General features: G+C 41.0%; 1 protein-coding gene across 2 annotated transcripts in view; it reads right to left on the bottom strand.

Moving 5' to 3' along the window:
• The window catches only part of LRRC34 (leucine rich repeat containing 34), a 41,729-nt gene that overhangs the window by 12,034 nt on the left and 17,007 nt on the right, over positions 1-12,688 (bottom strand). Inside the window, exons 6-7 of one of the 2 annotated variants that reach the window (XM_053600185.1) lie at positions 5,072-5,200; positions 2,022-2,117 (exon numbers count right to left, since the gene is read on the bottom strand). In XM_053600185.1, the coding sequence (XP_053456160.1) occupies positions 2,022-2,117; positions 5,072-5,200 (225 nt within the window). The remainder of the gene's footprint in view (positions 1-2,021; positions 2,118-5,071; positions 5,201-12,688) is intronic. The other variant, XM_053600186.1, reaches the window with a different exon arrangement.

Here is a 12,688-nt window from a genome sequence, read left to right on the forward strand (position 1 = left end):
GTCTTACTATGTCATCCTTGGTAGAGTGCCATGGCGTCACAGCTCACAGCAACCTCAAACTCTTGGGCTCAAGTAATCCTCCTACCTCAGCCTCCCAAGGAGCTGGGACTACAAGCACCACCACGACACCTGGCTATTTTGTGGTTGTTGTAGCTGTTATTTTGTTTGGCAGTCCCGGGCTGGGTTCAAACCCACCAGCCCTGGTGCACGTGGCTGGCGCCCTAACCACTGAGCTACAGGTGCCGAGACCTGGTCTCTGTTCTTGATGTTTGTTAGACAAAATGCAAAGAAATGCAATTTCCCAATCTTGATTTTATTTAAAAAATATACATATTAACCCTGTGATGTATCTGATTCCTCCCTTTTATAATCATCCCAAATTCCTAATATGTATGTTTTTTAACAAAACCAAAGCACTATTTTGAAATGAATGGGCCAAAATTTTTCTTTTTTGAGACAGAGTCTCACTTTGTCACCCATAGGAGAGTGCCTGGTGTCACAGCTCACAGCAACCTCAAATTCTTAGGCTCAAGCGATTCTCTTGCCTCAACCTCCCCAGTAGCTGGGACTACAGGTGCCCAGCACAACGCCTGGCTATTTTGTCCTTTTTTAGTGACAGGGTCTTCCTCTTGCTCAAGCTGGTCTTAAATCTGTGAGCTCAGGCAATCTACCCGCCTCGGCCTCCCAGAGTACTAGGATTACAGAAGCGAGCCACCATGCCCAGCTGGGGCAAAATATTTTGTGGCAAGAAGTCCTCTTCCATGATCGCTGAGTAGTAAGTAATGAGTTTCATAGTGGCTGGAAATGATGATGAACATGGAAAACTTCATGTATTTTTTATTATGCAAAAATACTTTGAGAAAAACTTTTCAAAAGTTAAATGAAACTGCATAGCAATAGCAGAAAATACATGAGCTTTATAATAAAATTGTCCAGATGCTAGTTTACTAGCTGTATGACTTTGGGCAAATTATTTCACCTAGCTGAGTCTTGGCTTCCTTTTCCATAAAGTAGGTAAATTGTGTTTCTCTCACGGAATTAAAGAAATTAACAAACACAGAGTAAGTACAAAATAAGTGTTCTATAGCTGATTGCAAAGCACTCAGTAACTGTTCACTATTCCACAATTCTGTATTTGATTTGTTGGAATTATTGCTTTTACACTAAAAAGATTTATCCAAAGGAATGCTGTGTAGTCTAGGGTTGTAAAGAATGCAAACTGACCACTTGGAGGGAGGGGGGGTCCACTCAGTGTCCAGCACAGGACAGACTCAGCTCAGCTCTGTTTGTGCCTAGAGTACAGTTGCAGTTTGAAAGCTTAGATGAGAAAGCTTCCTTAGGAAAATAGCTTTTACTGTCAGAAGTAATCAAAGGGATTATCCCCATTCACTGAGTCTTTGTTCTGATCTGCCCAGAGTGGCCCCTGGCACTGGCACTTTGCCAAGCTCCCAAAATCATGCCAGTGAGCAAAGTTGGGACCCAACATGTCACCACACTTTACTTTGTTACCCATGTTTCTTCATGGTGAGAAGAGCGAACCCTCAGATGGAATAGGTCTGCAGGCTCACAGCTGGAAGTGGAGCACGGAGCAAGCACCACAGAGGACCCTGCCCCCCAACCTCGTAAGAGCAGAGATAGGACCCCCCAGGGACAGACAGGCTGGCACCAGGGGAGGACAGAGAAGCTGGAGCCTCACGGGGCCTAAGAAAGGCGCCCTGGGGGTCACACAGTATTTTCAGATGGATTTGAGAATCATGGTACCACTCTACATATCTAAAAGACGAATTGTGCTTACATTATTTCCACGGGGACATCGTCCATAAAGAATGTTTTTGAGGCAGGGTCTTGCTATGTTGCTCAGCCACCACACCTAGTCCTTACTTTTATTTGTAAATAGGAGTTTACAAGATATAGTAGGTACAATTCTAAAAATACAATATATTCATGTACCTTGACATAAACTTTAGGTACCTTAGTTTTACTCACGCGTTACATTAACTACCATCACTTTGAATACATACCTGCTCTCCATACAGTATGGGTCGGTTAAGGTTCATCCCTTTAATTGCTTGGTTTTGGGTTAGCACTGTAGCAAACGCTATCACACTTTGCATCCCCTAAAAACAGGTAAATTCATTAAGGAAACTGACAAAGTATATAAATTAATCTCCCTAAATAAAACTTCAAGATCAGCTCGGCACCTGTAGCTCAAGTGGCTAGGGCGCCAGCCACATATACCAGAGCTGGGCGGGTTCAAACCCAGCCTGGCCCACCAAACAACAAAGACAACTACAACTAAAAAAAAAATAGCCAGGTGTTGTGGTGGGCGCCCTAGCCACTATGGCGCCCTAGTAGTCCCAGCTACCTGGGAGGCTGAGGCAAGAGAATCGATTACGCCCAAGAGTTTGAGGTTGCTGTGAGCTGTGATGTCACAGCACTCCACCCAGGGCAACAGTCTGAGACTCTGCAAAAAAAAAAACACTTCAAGATCATTCATCTGAAATCTGAAATCAAAATTGTATGTTTAAAATTTAAACATTTCCTGCGCTTTGAACTGTAGGATAGTCAAATTAAAAAATGGGACTCAGTCTGTAGCTCAGCGGCCAGGGCACCGGCCACATACACCAGGGCTGGCAGGTCCGAATCCAGCCCAGGCCTGCCAAACAACGACAACTATAACAAAAAAATACCCAGGCGTTGTGGCAGACACCTGTAGTCCCAGCTACCTGGGAGGCTAAGGCAAGAGAATCGCTTAAGCCCAAGAGTTTGAAGTTGCTGTGAGCTGTGACACCACGGTACTCTACCAAGGGCGATATAGTGGGACTCTGTCTCAAAAAATAAAAATAAAAAATGAATTGTTGCTGGGTGCAATGGCTCAGACCTGTAATCCCATCATTTTGAGAAACTGAGGCAGGAGGATTGCTTCAGCCTAGTAGTTCATGATTGCACTGCTGCATTCCAGCCTGGGAAACAGATGAAGACCCCCGGCCCCCAAAAATGTTTGTGTTCTTTTCTCCCTAAAATCTATATGAAACACCCATGGAGAGTTTCTTTTCTTTTCTTTCTTTTTTTTTTTTTTTTGAGACAGAGCCTCAAGCTATTGCCTTGGGTAGAGTTCTATGATGTTACAGCAACCTCCAACTCCTGGGCTTAAGCGACTCTCTTGCCTCAGCCTCCTGAGTAGCTGGGACTACAGGTACCTGACACAAAGCCCGGCTATTTTTTGGTTGTAGTTGTCATTGTTTGGCAGGCCTGGGCTGGATTGGAACCTGCCAGCTCTGGTGTATGTGGCTGGCGCCTTAGCTGCTTGAGCAACAGGCGCCACCCCTGGAGAGTTTCTTAATGTGTCAGCACAAGACCCTGTCTCATGGGTCTACCCTGGGTTTCCCCAGAAGCCCTCAGGTTGTGTGTGGGTCCCAGCTGGAGCTCATACTACCTCACGCCCAGGCGTAGGCACTCGTCCCTAGTCACATGAGGACTCTAAGAGTGCGCGGTGGTGGCAAAAGGTTACTAGTCACACTTCTCCCACATCCATATGGACCCACCATGCACTCCTAGGCATTATGCCAAAAAGTATGGGCTTCTTTTATACTCCCATCCTGTCCATCCACTCTTACCTCCCATCCTGTCCATCCCTAAGTCTTAAAGACCCTTCCTCCAAAAGACATCTCCAGTCATTCTGTCCCTGTCCATTTCTTCTCCTCATTCATCGTTAGTTCCTAAGTAGCACCTCTTCGGGTCTTAGGTCACCAAACAGAATTACCTCCTCTCCATTATCCAAGTACTCAATCATCTTGGCAGTACATTCCTCCCTCCCTCCCCACCCTCTCCCTTCATTTTTTGACACAGAGTCTTGCTCCATCATCCCAGCTAGAGTGCTGTGGAATCACACAGCTCACAGCAACCTCAAACTCCTGGGCTCAAGCAATTCTCCTGCCTCAGCCTCCCAAGTAGCTGGGACTACAGGTGCCTGACAGGACACCCCTCTAATTTCTTCTCACTCTTGCTCAAGCTGCTCTTGAACTCCTGACTAACCTCAAGTGATCTTCCCCCTTGGCCTCTTAGAATGCTAGGCTCACAAGTGTGAGCTGCCATGCCCAACCACTTTTCTTTATTTCTTTATCGATGTTTCCCCAATTGACATGTAAGCAGAGGCCATGTGACCCCTCTGTGTCCTGCATACCTAACACAGTGGCTGGTGCGTGAGAACACAAATACTGGATTGATGCTTTCCCAGAACTGTGCTAGCTGTGTCTACCGTCTTAAAAGATAGTCATTCAGAACTTATCACTCCAAAGAGCCTCCTGGCCCATCTTACTGATTCCCGTCACATTGATTTTTCCATTAATCTGAGGCTAAATAACAGGTTCCCAAGTGTAGGCCTGAAGATTTGAAAGCATGTTTGAGAAAGTGAAACCTGGAATTTGAAGGACCATGCAAAAACATACATTTCTCATTACCAGACCAGATCGAGACTCAGAATAGCATTGATCATATTCTCTTCCGCTTACATGGTCTCACCGCATTGCCCAGGTTGGCATGAGGGGGCCATTCATAGTCTCCTCACAGCACACTACAGCCTGAACCCCTTGGCTGACAGGGTCCTCCTACCTCAGCCTTCTGAACAGCTGGAACTACAGGCACGCACCACCTTCCCAACTTCAAAGCAGCTTTTAGTATCTTCACTTTACATTTTTAAGCTATAATATAACTACTCACTGAAAAATATTTTCAAAAGTAAAAAAAAAGTTATATGAATTAAAGTATTTAATTAAAATGAACATGATTTTTTTTCTTAAAAATTCTATACAGTTAAGATGAATTATGGATGGAAATTTAAGAATATTTTTATTAGGTATTTTTCTATTACATTATTTATTATGATCTAATTAATAGTCTGTAGTCTTTTATCTAGGAAAAAAACACCTTTTCTCTGATATTAGCTATCAGATGCAAAATTAATCATTCATAAGGCTGTCATTTAGCTGAAGTCTTGAACAACTCTCTCTTTTGGTGTCATGGGAGAAAGACCCACTATCCGAGTGATTTTTCTCATAACCAACTTACTTACCAGATCACAGTCACCCAGATCCAACTTCTGTAAGGATGAGTTAATTTGCAGCATTGCAGCAAAACACATCCCACCCTTATTTTCAATCTTGTTTCCAGTCATTCTTAGGTATTTCAGAGTTTTATTTTTCTGAAAAGGAAAATAATCAAAACCTACTTAAGTTTTTTAATTCACAGAGTTCTATAAACTACATGAGATGGGAGACTGTGTTACTTATTTGGGTTGATTCCACATCTTTGTAATTGTGAATTGTGACACATCAGTTTTTCCTGGAGATGGAAGGTAACATTTAATTCCCATAAGAGATAAAAATTTGGTTTAACAAAACATATTTGAGAAGCTTCAAAATACAGTAGAGTCCCTCAGAAATAGAGTTGAGCAGTGTGAAGAAAGAATCTCAGATAAAGACAAGATTTTTAAACTAACCCAAGCATTCAAAGAGGCAGAAAAAAATGGAGAAAAATAAGGAAATATTCCCTGAGAGAGTTATGGGATCATTCCAAGAAATCAAACATCAGAATTACAGGGATTCCTGAAGAAGAGGGTGGTCCCAAAGGCACAAATTCTCTGCTCCATGACATTATAGAGGAGAACTTCCCAAGTATTGCAAGAGACACAGAAATTCAGATAGTAGATAGTTTCAGAACCCCAGCACGCCCAGTTCAAAGTATCTCCTAGACACATTGTAATTAATTTTGCCAATGTTAATTCCTTATTTTTCAATGAAGCAGAAACTTCTGGAAGCATCCAGGTGTAAGAAAAGTATTACTTACAAAGGGAAAAGTATAAGAATGACTGCAGATCTTTCAGTTGAAACTTTCCAAGCCAGAAATGGATAGTCATCAACCTCCAATCCTCTTAAACAAAACTATTTCCAGCCCTGGATCCTATACCCTGCTAAACTGAGCTTCATTTGTGATGGAGAAATCAAATACTTCACTGACATCCACATGGTAAGGAAATTTTCCATGACTAAACCAGCTCTACAGGAAATACTCAGACCCATTCTTCATAACAAGCAACAAGAGGGTATACCACCAATGTAAACCTACCCAGAAACTAAAGAACAAAGCCTAGCTTCCACAATGGTGAGTGGCATAAAAGTAAGTTCTGGACTTTTGAAAAACAAGATGACCAAAACTCTGCCACATCTATCAATTCTTTCAATGAACGTGAATGTTTGAACTCTCCTTTAAAGAGGCATAGGCTGGCCGACTGGATACAAAAACTCAGGCCAGATATATATTGCCTACAAGAAACTCACCTTACCTCAAAGGATAAAACAAGACTCAGGGTGAAGAGATGGTTAACAGTATTCTAGGCAAATAGAAAGCAGAAAAAAGCTGGGGTTATGATCTTGTATGCAGATACAATGGCATTCAAACCAACAAAAATAATGAAAGACAAAGATGGACTCTTCATATTGGTCAAGGGAAACACACACTATGGAGAGATTTCAATAGTTAATATCAATTCACTCTATCTGAGTGCTCCTTGATATACAAAACAAACCCTAACTGATCTGAATGATATGATATCTTCCAACACTATAATAGTTGGAGATTTTAACATCCCATCGGCAGTACTGGACAGATCCTCCAAGCAGAAACTAAAGAAAGAAATAATGAACTTAAACAAGACCCTATAACAAATGGACTAAACAGACATTTATAGAACACTTTATCCTAACAAAACCAAATACACATTCTTCTCATCAGACCATGGATCATCTTCCAAAATTTATCATATCTTAGGTCACAAGGCCAAACTCAACAAATTCAAAACAATAGAAATTATCCCCTGTAATTATCTTCTCAGATCATTATGGAATAAAAGTTGAACTCAACAGCAACAGAAATCTTCATTCTCAAATAAAATCATGGAAGCTAAATAACCATATGCTGAACAATAGCTGGGTCATAGACAAAATGAAAAGGAGATTATTAGCTTTCTGGAATAAAACAATAATGAATACAAAAACTATAAACACCTGTGGCTAGGGTGGCACCTGTGGCTCAGTGAGTAGAGTGCCAGCCCCTTATACTGAGGGTGGTGGGTTCAAACCCAGCCCTGGCCAAACTGCAACAAAAAAATAGCCAGGCATCGTGGCAGGCACCTGTAGTTCCAGCTACGCAGGAGGCTGAGGAAAGAGACTCACCTAAGCCAAAGAGCTGAGGTTGCTGTGAGCTGTGATGCTACAGCACACTACCATGGGTGACAAAGGGAGACTCAGTCTCTTAAAAAAAAAAAAAAAAAAAGGGCGGCGCCTGTGGCTCAAGGAGCAGGGCGCCGGTCCCATATGCCAGAGGTGGTGGGTTCAAACCCAGCCCCGGCCAAAAAAAAAAAAAAATGGGGATACTGCAAATGCATTCTTTAGAGGGAAATTTATATCATTAGATGCCTCCATCAAGGAAACAGTAAGAGAGCAAGTCAGCAACCTAATGAGCCATCTTAAGCAACTGGAAAAGGAAGAACAATCTAATCCCAAACCCAGCAGAAGAAAAGAAATAACCAAAATTAGAGCAGAACTAAATGAAATTGAAAACAAAAGTATTATTCAGAAAATCAGTGAAACAAAAAGTTGGTTCTTGAAAACCCTTTGCTAGACTAACCAGAAATAGAAAAACAAGATCTTTAATAACTACCATCAGAAATGATAAAGGGGGAAATCACAACAGATATCACAGAAATACAACAGATTCTCAACAATTACTACAAAAACCTCTATTCCCAGAAATACAAAAATGTAGAGGAGATGGACCGATATCTGGAAGCATAATACATTCCAAAACTCAGCCAGAAGGATTTAAAAATCTTGAATAGACCAGTATCAAGTATTGAAATAGCATCAATTATATAAAATCTTCCAAAAAAGAAAAGCCCTGGACCAGATGGTTTCACACCAGAATTCTATCAAACCTTTAAAGAGGAACTAGTTCTTATAATGCATAAACTTTTCCAAAATATAGAGAAAGAATGAATTCCCCTCAATGCATTCTATGAAGCAAATATCACCCTTATCCTCAAACCCGGAAAGGACCCAACATAAAAAAGAAAACTATAGACCAATATCACTAATGAATATCGATGCAAAAATATTCAAAAAGGTTATCAGCAAACAGAATACAACAGCACATTGAAAAGGTTATACACCAAAAACTTGGAATAAAGAATTTTGCTACAAAAAAAAGAAAAGAAAAGGTTATACACCATGATCAAGTGGGTTTTATCCCAGAGACACAGGGTTGGTTCAACATATGCAAATTTATAAATATAATACACCACATAAATAGAATCAAAAACAAAGATCATATGATTCTTTCAATTGATGTAGAAAAGGCTTTTGACAATATCCAGCATCCTTTCGTGATAAAAAACACTCAAGAAAATAGGCTTAGAAGGAACATTCCTTAAGCTGATAAAAGGCTATCTATAGCAAAGCCACAGCCAATGTCATTGAATGGAGTAAAACTGAAAGCATTTCCACTCAAACCTGGAACCAAACAAGGACGCCCACTGTCTCCACTGCTGTTTAACATAGTGTTGGAAGTCCTAGCCATCGCAGTCAGGCAAGAGAAGGAGATCAAAGGAATCCAAACAGGGGCAGGAGAGGTCAAACTCTCCCTCTTCGCAGATGATATGATCTTATACCTGGAAAACCCCAAGGACTCAAATACAAAGCTCTTAGAAGTGATTGAGGAATACAGCACCATCTTAGGATACAAAATCAATACTCACAAATCAGTAGCCTTTGTATACACCAACAATTATCAAGCTGAGAACAAAATCAAAGACTCTATTCCAGGCATCCTCAAACTTTTTAAACAGAGGGCCAATTCACTGTCCCTCAGACCGTTGGAGGGCCGGACTATAGTTTAAAAATAAAAACTATGAACAAATTCCTATGCACACTGCACATATCTTATTTTGAAGTAAAAAAACAAAATGGGAACAAATACAATTCACACTGCAGCATGTGGCCCACGGGCCGTAGTTTGAGGACCCCTGCTCTATTCCTTTTACAATAGTACCAAAGAAGATGAAATACCTGGGAATATATCCAACAAAAGACGTAAAAGATCTCTATAAAGAGAATTATGAAACGTAGAGAAATGAAATAGCAGAAGATGTCAACAAATGGAAGAACATACCATACTCATGGCTGGGAATAATGAACATCATTAAAATGCCCACACTACACAAAGCAATCTGTAGATTTAAAGCAATCCCCATCAAAGCACCAACATCATAAAGATCTTGGAAAAAATAGTACTTTGATTAATATGGAACCAGAAAAAACCCCAAATAGCAAATACAGTTCTTAGAAATAAAAACAATTTTGGAGGCATCACGTTGCCAGACTTCAGGTTATATTACAAGGCTATAGTGATCAAAACAGCATGGTACTGGCAAAAAAATAGAGACACAGATCTATGGAATAGGATAGAGAATCTAGAGATGAACCCAGGCACATATTGTCATTTAATCTTTAATAAGCCCAACAAAAATATGCAATGGGGAAAAGAATCCTTATTTAACAAATGGTGCTGGAAGAACTGGTTATCCACATGCAGAAGACTGAAACTGAACCCAGACCTCTCACCGTTGACAAGAATTGATTCTTGTTGGATAAAAGATTTAAATTTAAGACATGAAATGATAAAAGTTCTAGAAGAGAGTGTAGGGAAAACACTTGAAGATATTGGTCTGGGAAAAAACTATGAGGAAGACCCCCTAGCTATTGGAACAAAACCGAAAATAAATATCTGGGACTTGATCAAGCTAAAAAGATTTTACACAGCTAAGAGTACCACAAACAAAGCAAACAGCCCTCAGAATGGGAGAAGATTTTTGCATGTTATGAATCTAACAAAGGCCTGATAACTAGACTCTACAGAGAACTCAAATTAAACAATAAGAAAAGTACAAACAACCCTTCCTATAAGTGGCCAAGTGACTTGAACAGAAACTTCTCTGAGGATGACAGACAAATGGCCAAGAAACACATGAAAAAATTCTCATCATCTTTAATCATCAGAGAAATGCAAATCACAACCACTCTGAGATATCATCTAACCCCAGCAAGATTAGCCCACATCACAAAGTCCCAAAGCACCAGATCTGGCATGGATGTGCAGAGAAAGGAATGCTTCTACCCTGCTGGTAGGACTGTAAACTAATACAGCCCTTTTGGAGAGAAGTTTGGAGAAACCTCAAAGATATAAAAGTAGACCTTCCATTTGGCCCTGCAATCCCATTACTAGGTATCTACCCAGAATGTTTATTCTAGTGCAAATGTCTTTGTGGTAAAATGATTTTTGGCAACTCAATTCATAATTGCCAAGTCGTGGAAGCAACCAAAGTGCCCATCAACACATGAATAGATCAAGAAACTTTGGTATATGTATACCATGGAACATTATGCAGCCATTAAAAAGATGGAGACTTTACATCTTTGACATTTATCTGGATGGAGCTGAAATACATTCTTCTTAGTAAAGTATCACAAGAATGGAAAGATGAATATCCACTGTACTCCATACTAATATGAAATCAATATATAAACAATTACATGTTCCAAAGAATAATAAAACACTATTATAATCCAGTTCAGGGGTAGAAGGAAGCAGGAGTGGGAAGGAGGGAGGCCATGAGGCAGGATCTCACCTAATGTGCATGTCGTGAAGCCTATAGAACGCCCCCTGGGTGAGGGGCTCTACAAATGGAACTTTGCCCTGGAAATGAGAACAATGTAACCTAAATATTGTACCTGCCTATTAATTTGAATAAAGTTTTAAAAAAATTGGTTTTTCCAGCCATTATGGTGGGCACCTGTAGTTCCAGCTACTCGGGAGGCTAAGGCAAGAGAATCACTTGAGTCCAAGAGCTGTAGTTTGCTGTGAGCTGTGTTGACACAGCACTCTACAGAGGGTGACAAAGTGAGACTGTCTCAAAAAAAAAAAAAAAGAAAATACAAAAAAAATTTGGTTTAACAGTTTAGTAGAAAGAATGCCCGAGAAGCAAATGCCCAAAGCAATAATCAGTAAATAAAGAAGATTTTAATGAACTTTCATTTCACTGGAAATTCTGTAAATTTGTTTTTAAGAAATTTATACCACTTCACTTTTTATCAAAGTGAAATTCACATAAAAGTAACCACTTTAAAGCAAACAATTCCACGGCATTTAGTATATTTGCAATGTCATGTCGCCTCACCTGTAGCTGGTTCTGTAATAAAGCATTAACCCAGTCATGCCAGAGGTTGACATTTTCGAATTTTTTGCATGACTTTTTGTTAAGCTCCCAGCACACCAGTATCTGCAGCAGAGACCACGTGATAACATGTACCCACGTGATAACATGTAAGTCAAAAAGCATCACCCTGCCAGTGATGACCTCGGCAGGGTATGAATAGCTCCCGGGGCACCACTGTTCCAATGGCGGAACGTGAGGTAAAGGTGGGCTATGCAGCTGCTCCCCATCCCCCGGGTATCACTTTTAACGTAAAATAATTCCTCAGACATTTGCCAAGTTTAATTCCATTTCTTACACTCTCTTGATAAATATTTTACAAAGAAAATTATAGGCATTTCATTATTCTAATGAACAAATATTAGGATATATAAGAGTGCAAACAACTACCTCTCAAATGAATTCAAACACCCCTGTGATCGGGAAGGAAGAAGGCCCATTCTCACCACTTGTCCTTCACATTGTACTGGAGGCTTGGGGGCCCAGGTCCCCACTACCTTGGCCGGGATCTGCACTGAGGGCAGTTGACCGGGAACAAGGCTCAGACTCAGTTACCTCGGGTGAGGTCACAGATGGGGCCACGAGAGGCGTCCACTGTCTCCAGCAAGCCTCTAGCCAGGGCAGCAGCACCCATTCTCCCAGAAGTCGCTTCACTCAGTCAAAAACCACAAATCATGTTGACAACGTAAAGCATAAAATCAATTTAGTTATATTCAAAGCAAGGTGCCCCAAGTAATCATTAATAATCAGAAGAATGGAAACAAAAGAAGGGAAACGGTGCAGGCACCACGTGATTATATCACACACTTCACAAACCAGGGCTGAACTTTCCTTCCTCACTTCCATGATCCCACCTATCCCTGGGCAGGACTCAGGGCTATAGTCATCTCTAAGCATTCCCGTTTTTGGCCACAAGGTATCAGTCTGGCGTCTGATGCATTGGAAGGGCAGCATCTTGGACTCTGGTCAAACAGGGCCTCTGGAATGTGAGCCCTGAGCCACCAGGGGCCAGACACTACTGTAAACCACCAGCCCATTGCCAGCCTCAAGCGCCACGTGTCAGCATTACGGGGTTTGAGGAACCTGGACTCTGGCTGTAAGTCCTCCAGAAACGTCCTCCTAGACGTCACTACAAACCTGACTCCCACAGAGGTTCTAAGTGCTCTAGCCAGAGCAACGGGGCAAGAAAAAGAAGAAAACATCCAAATTGGAAAAGGCATACAGCTCTGCATATGAGATGATCTTGTATGTGGAAAATCCAAAGGGACACCCTGAAAAAGCCTGTTACGACGGATGGCCTAGTTCAGCAACATGGAGTATAAGATCAGCACACAAAATCAAGTGAATTTCTACATACTAACAGTT

Source organism: Nycticebus coucang, chromosome 8 (genome assembly GCF_027406575.1).
Source record: "Nycticebus coucang isolate mNycCou1 chromosome 8, mNycCou1.pri, whole genome shotgun sequence".
Classification (NCBI taxonomy): domain Eukaryota; kingdom Metazoa; phylum Chordata; class Mammalia; order Primates; family Lorisidae; genus Nycticebus; species Nycticebus coucang.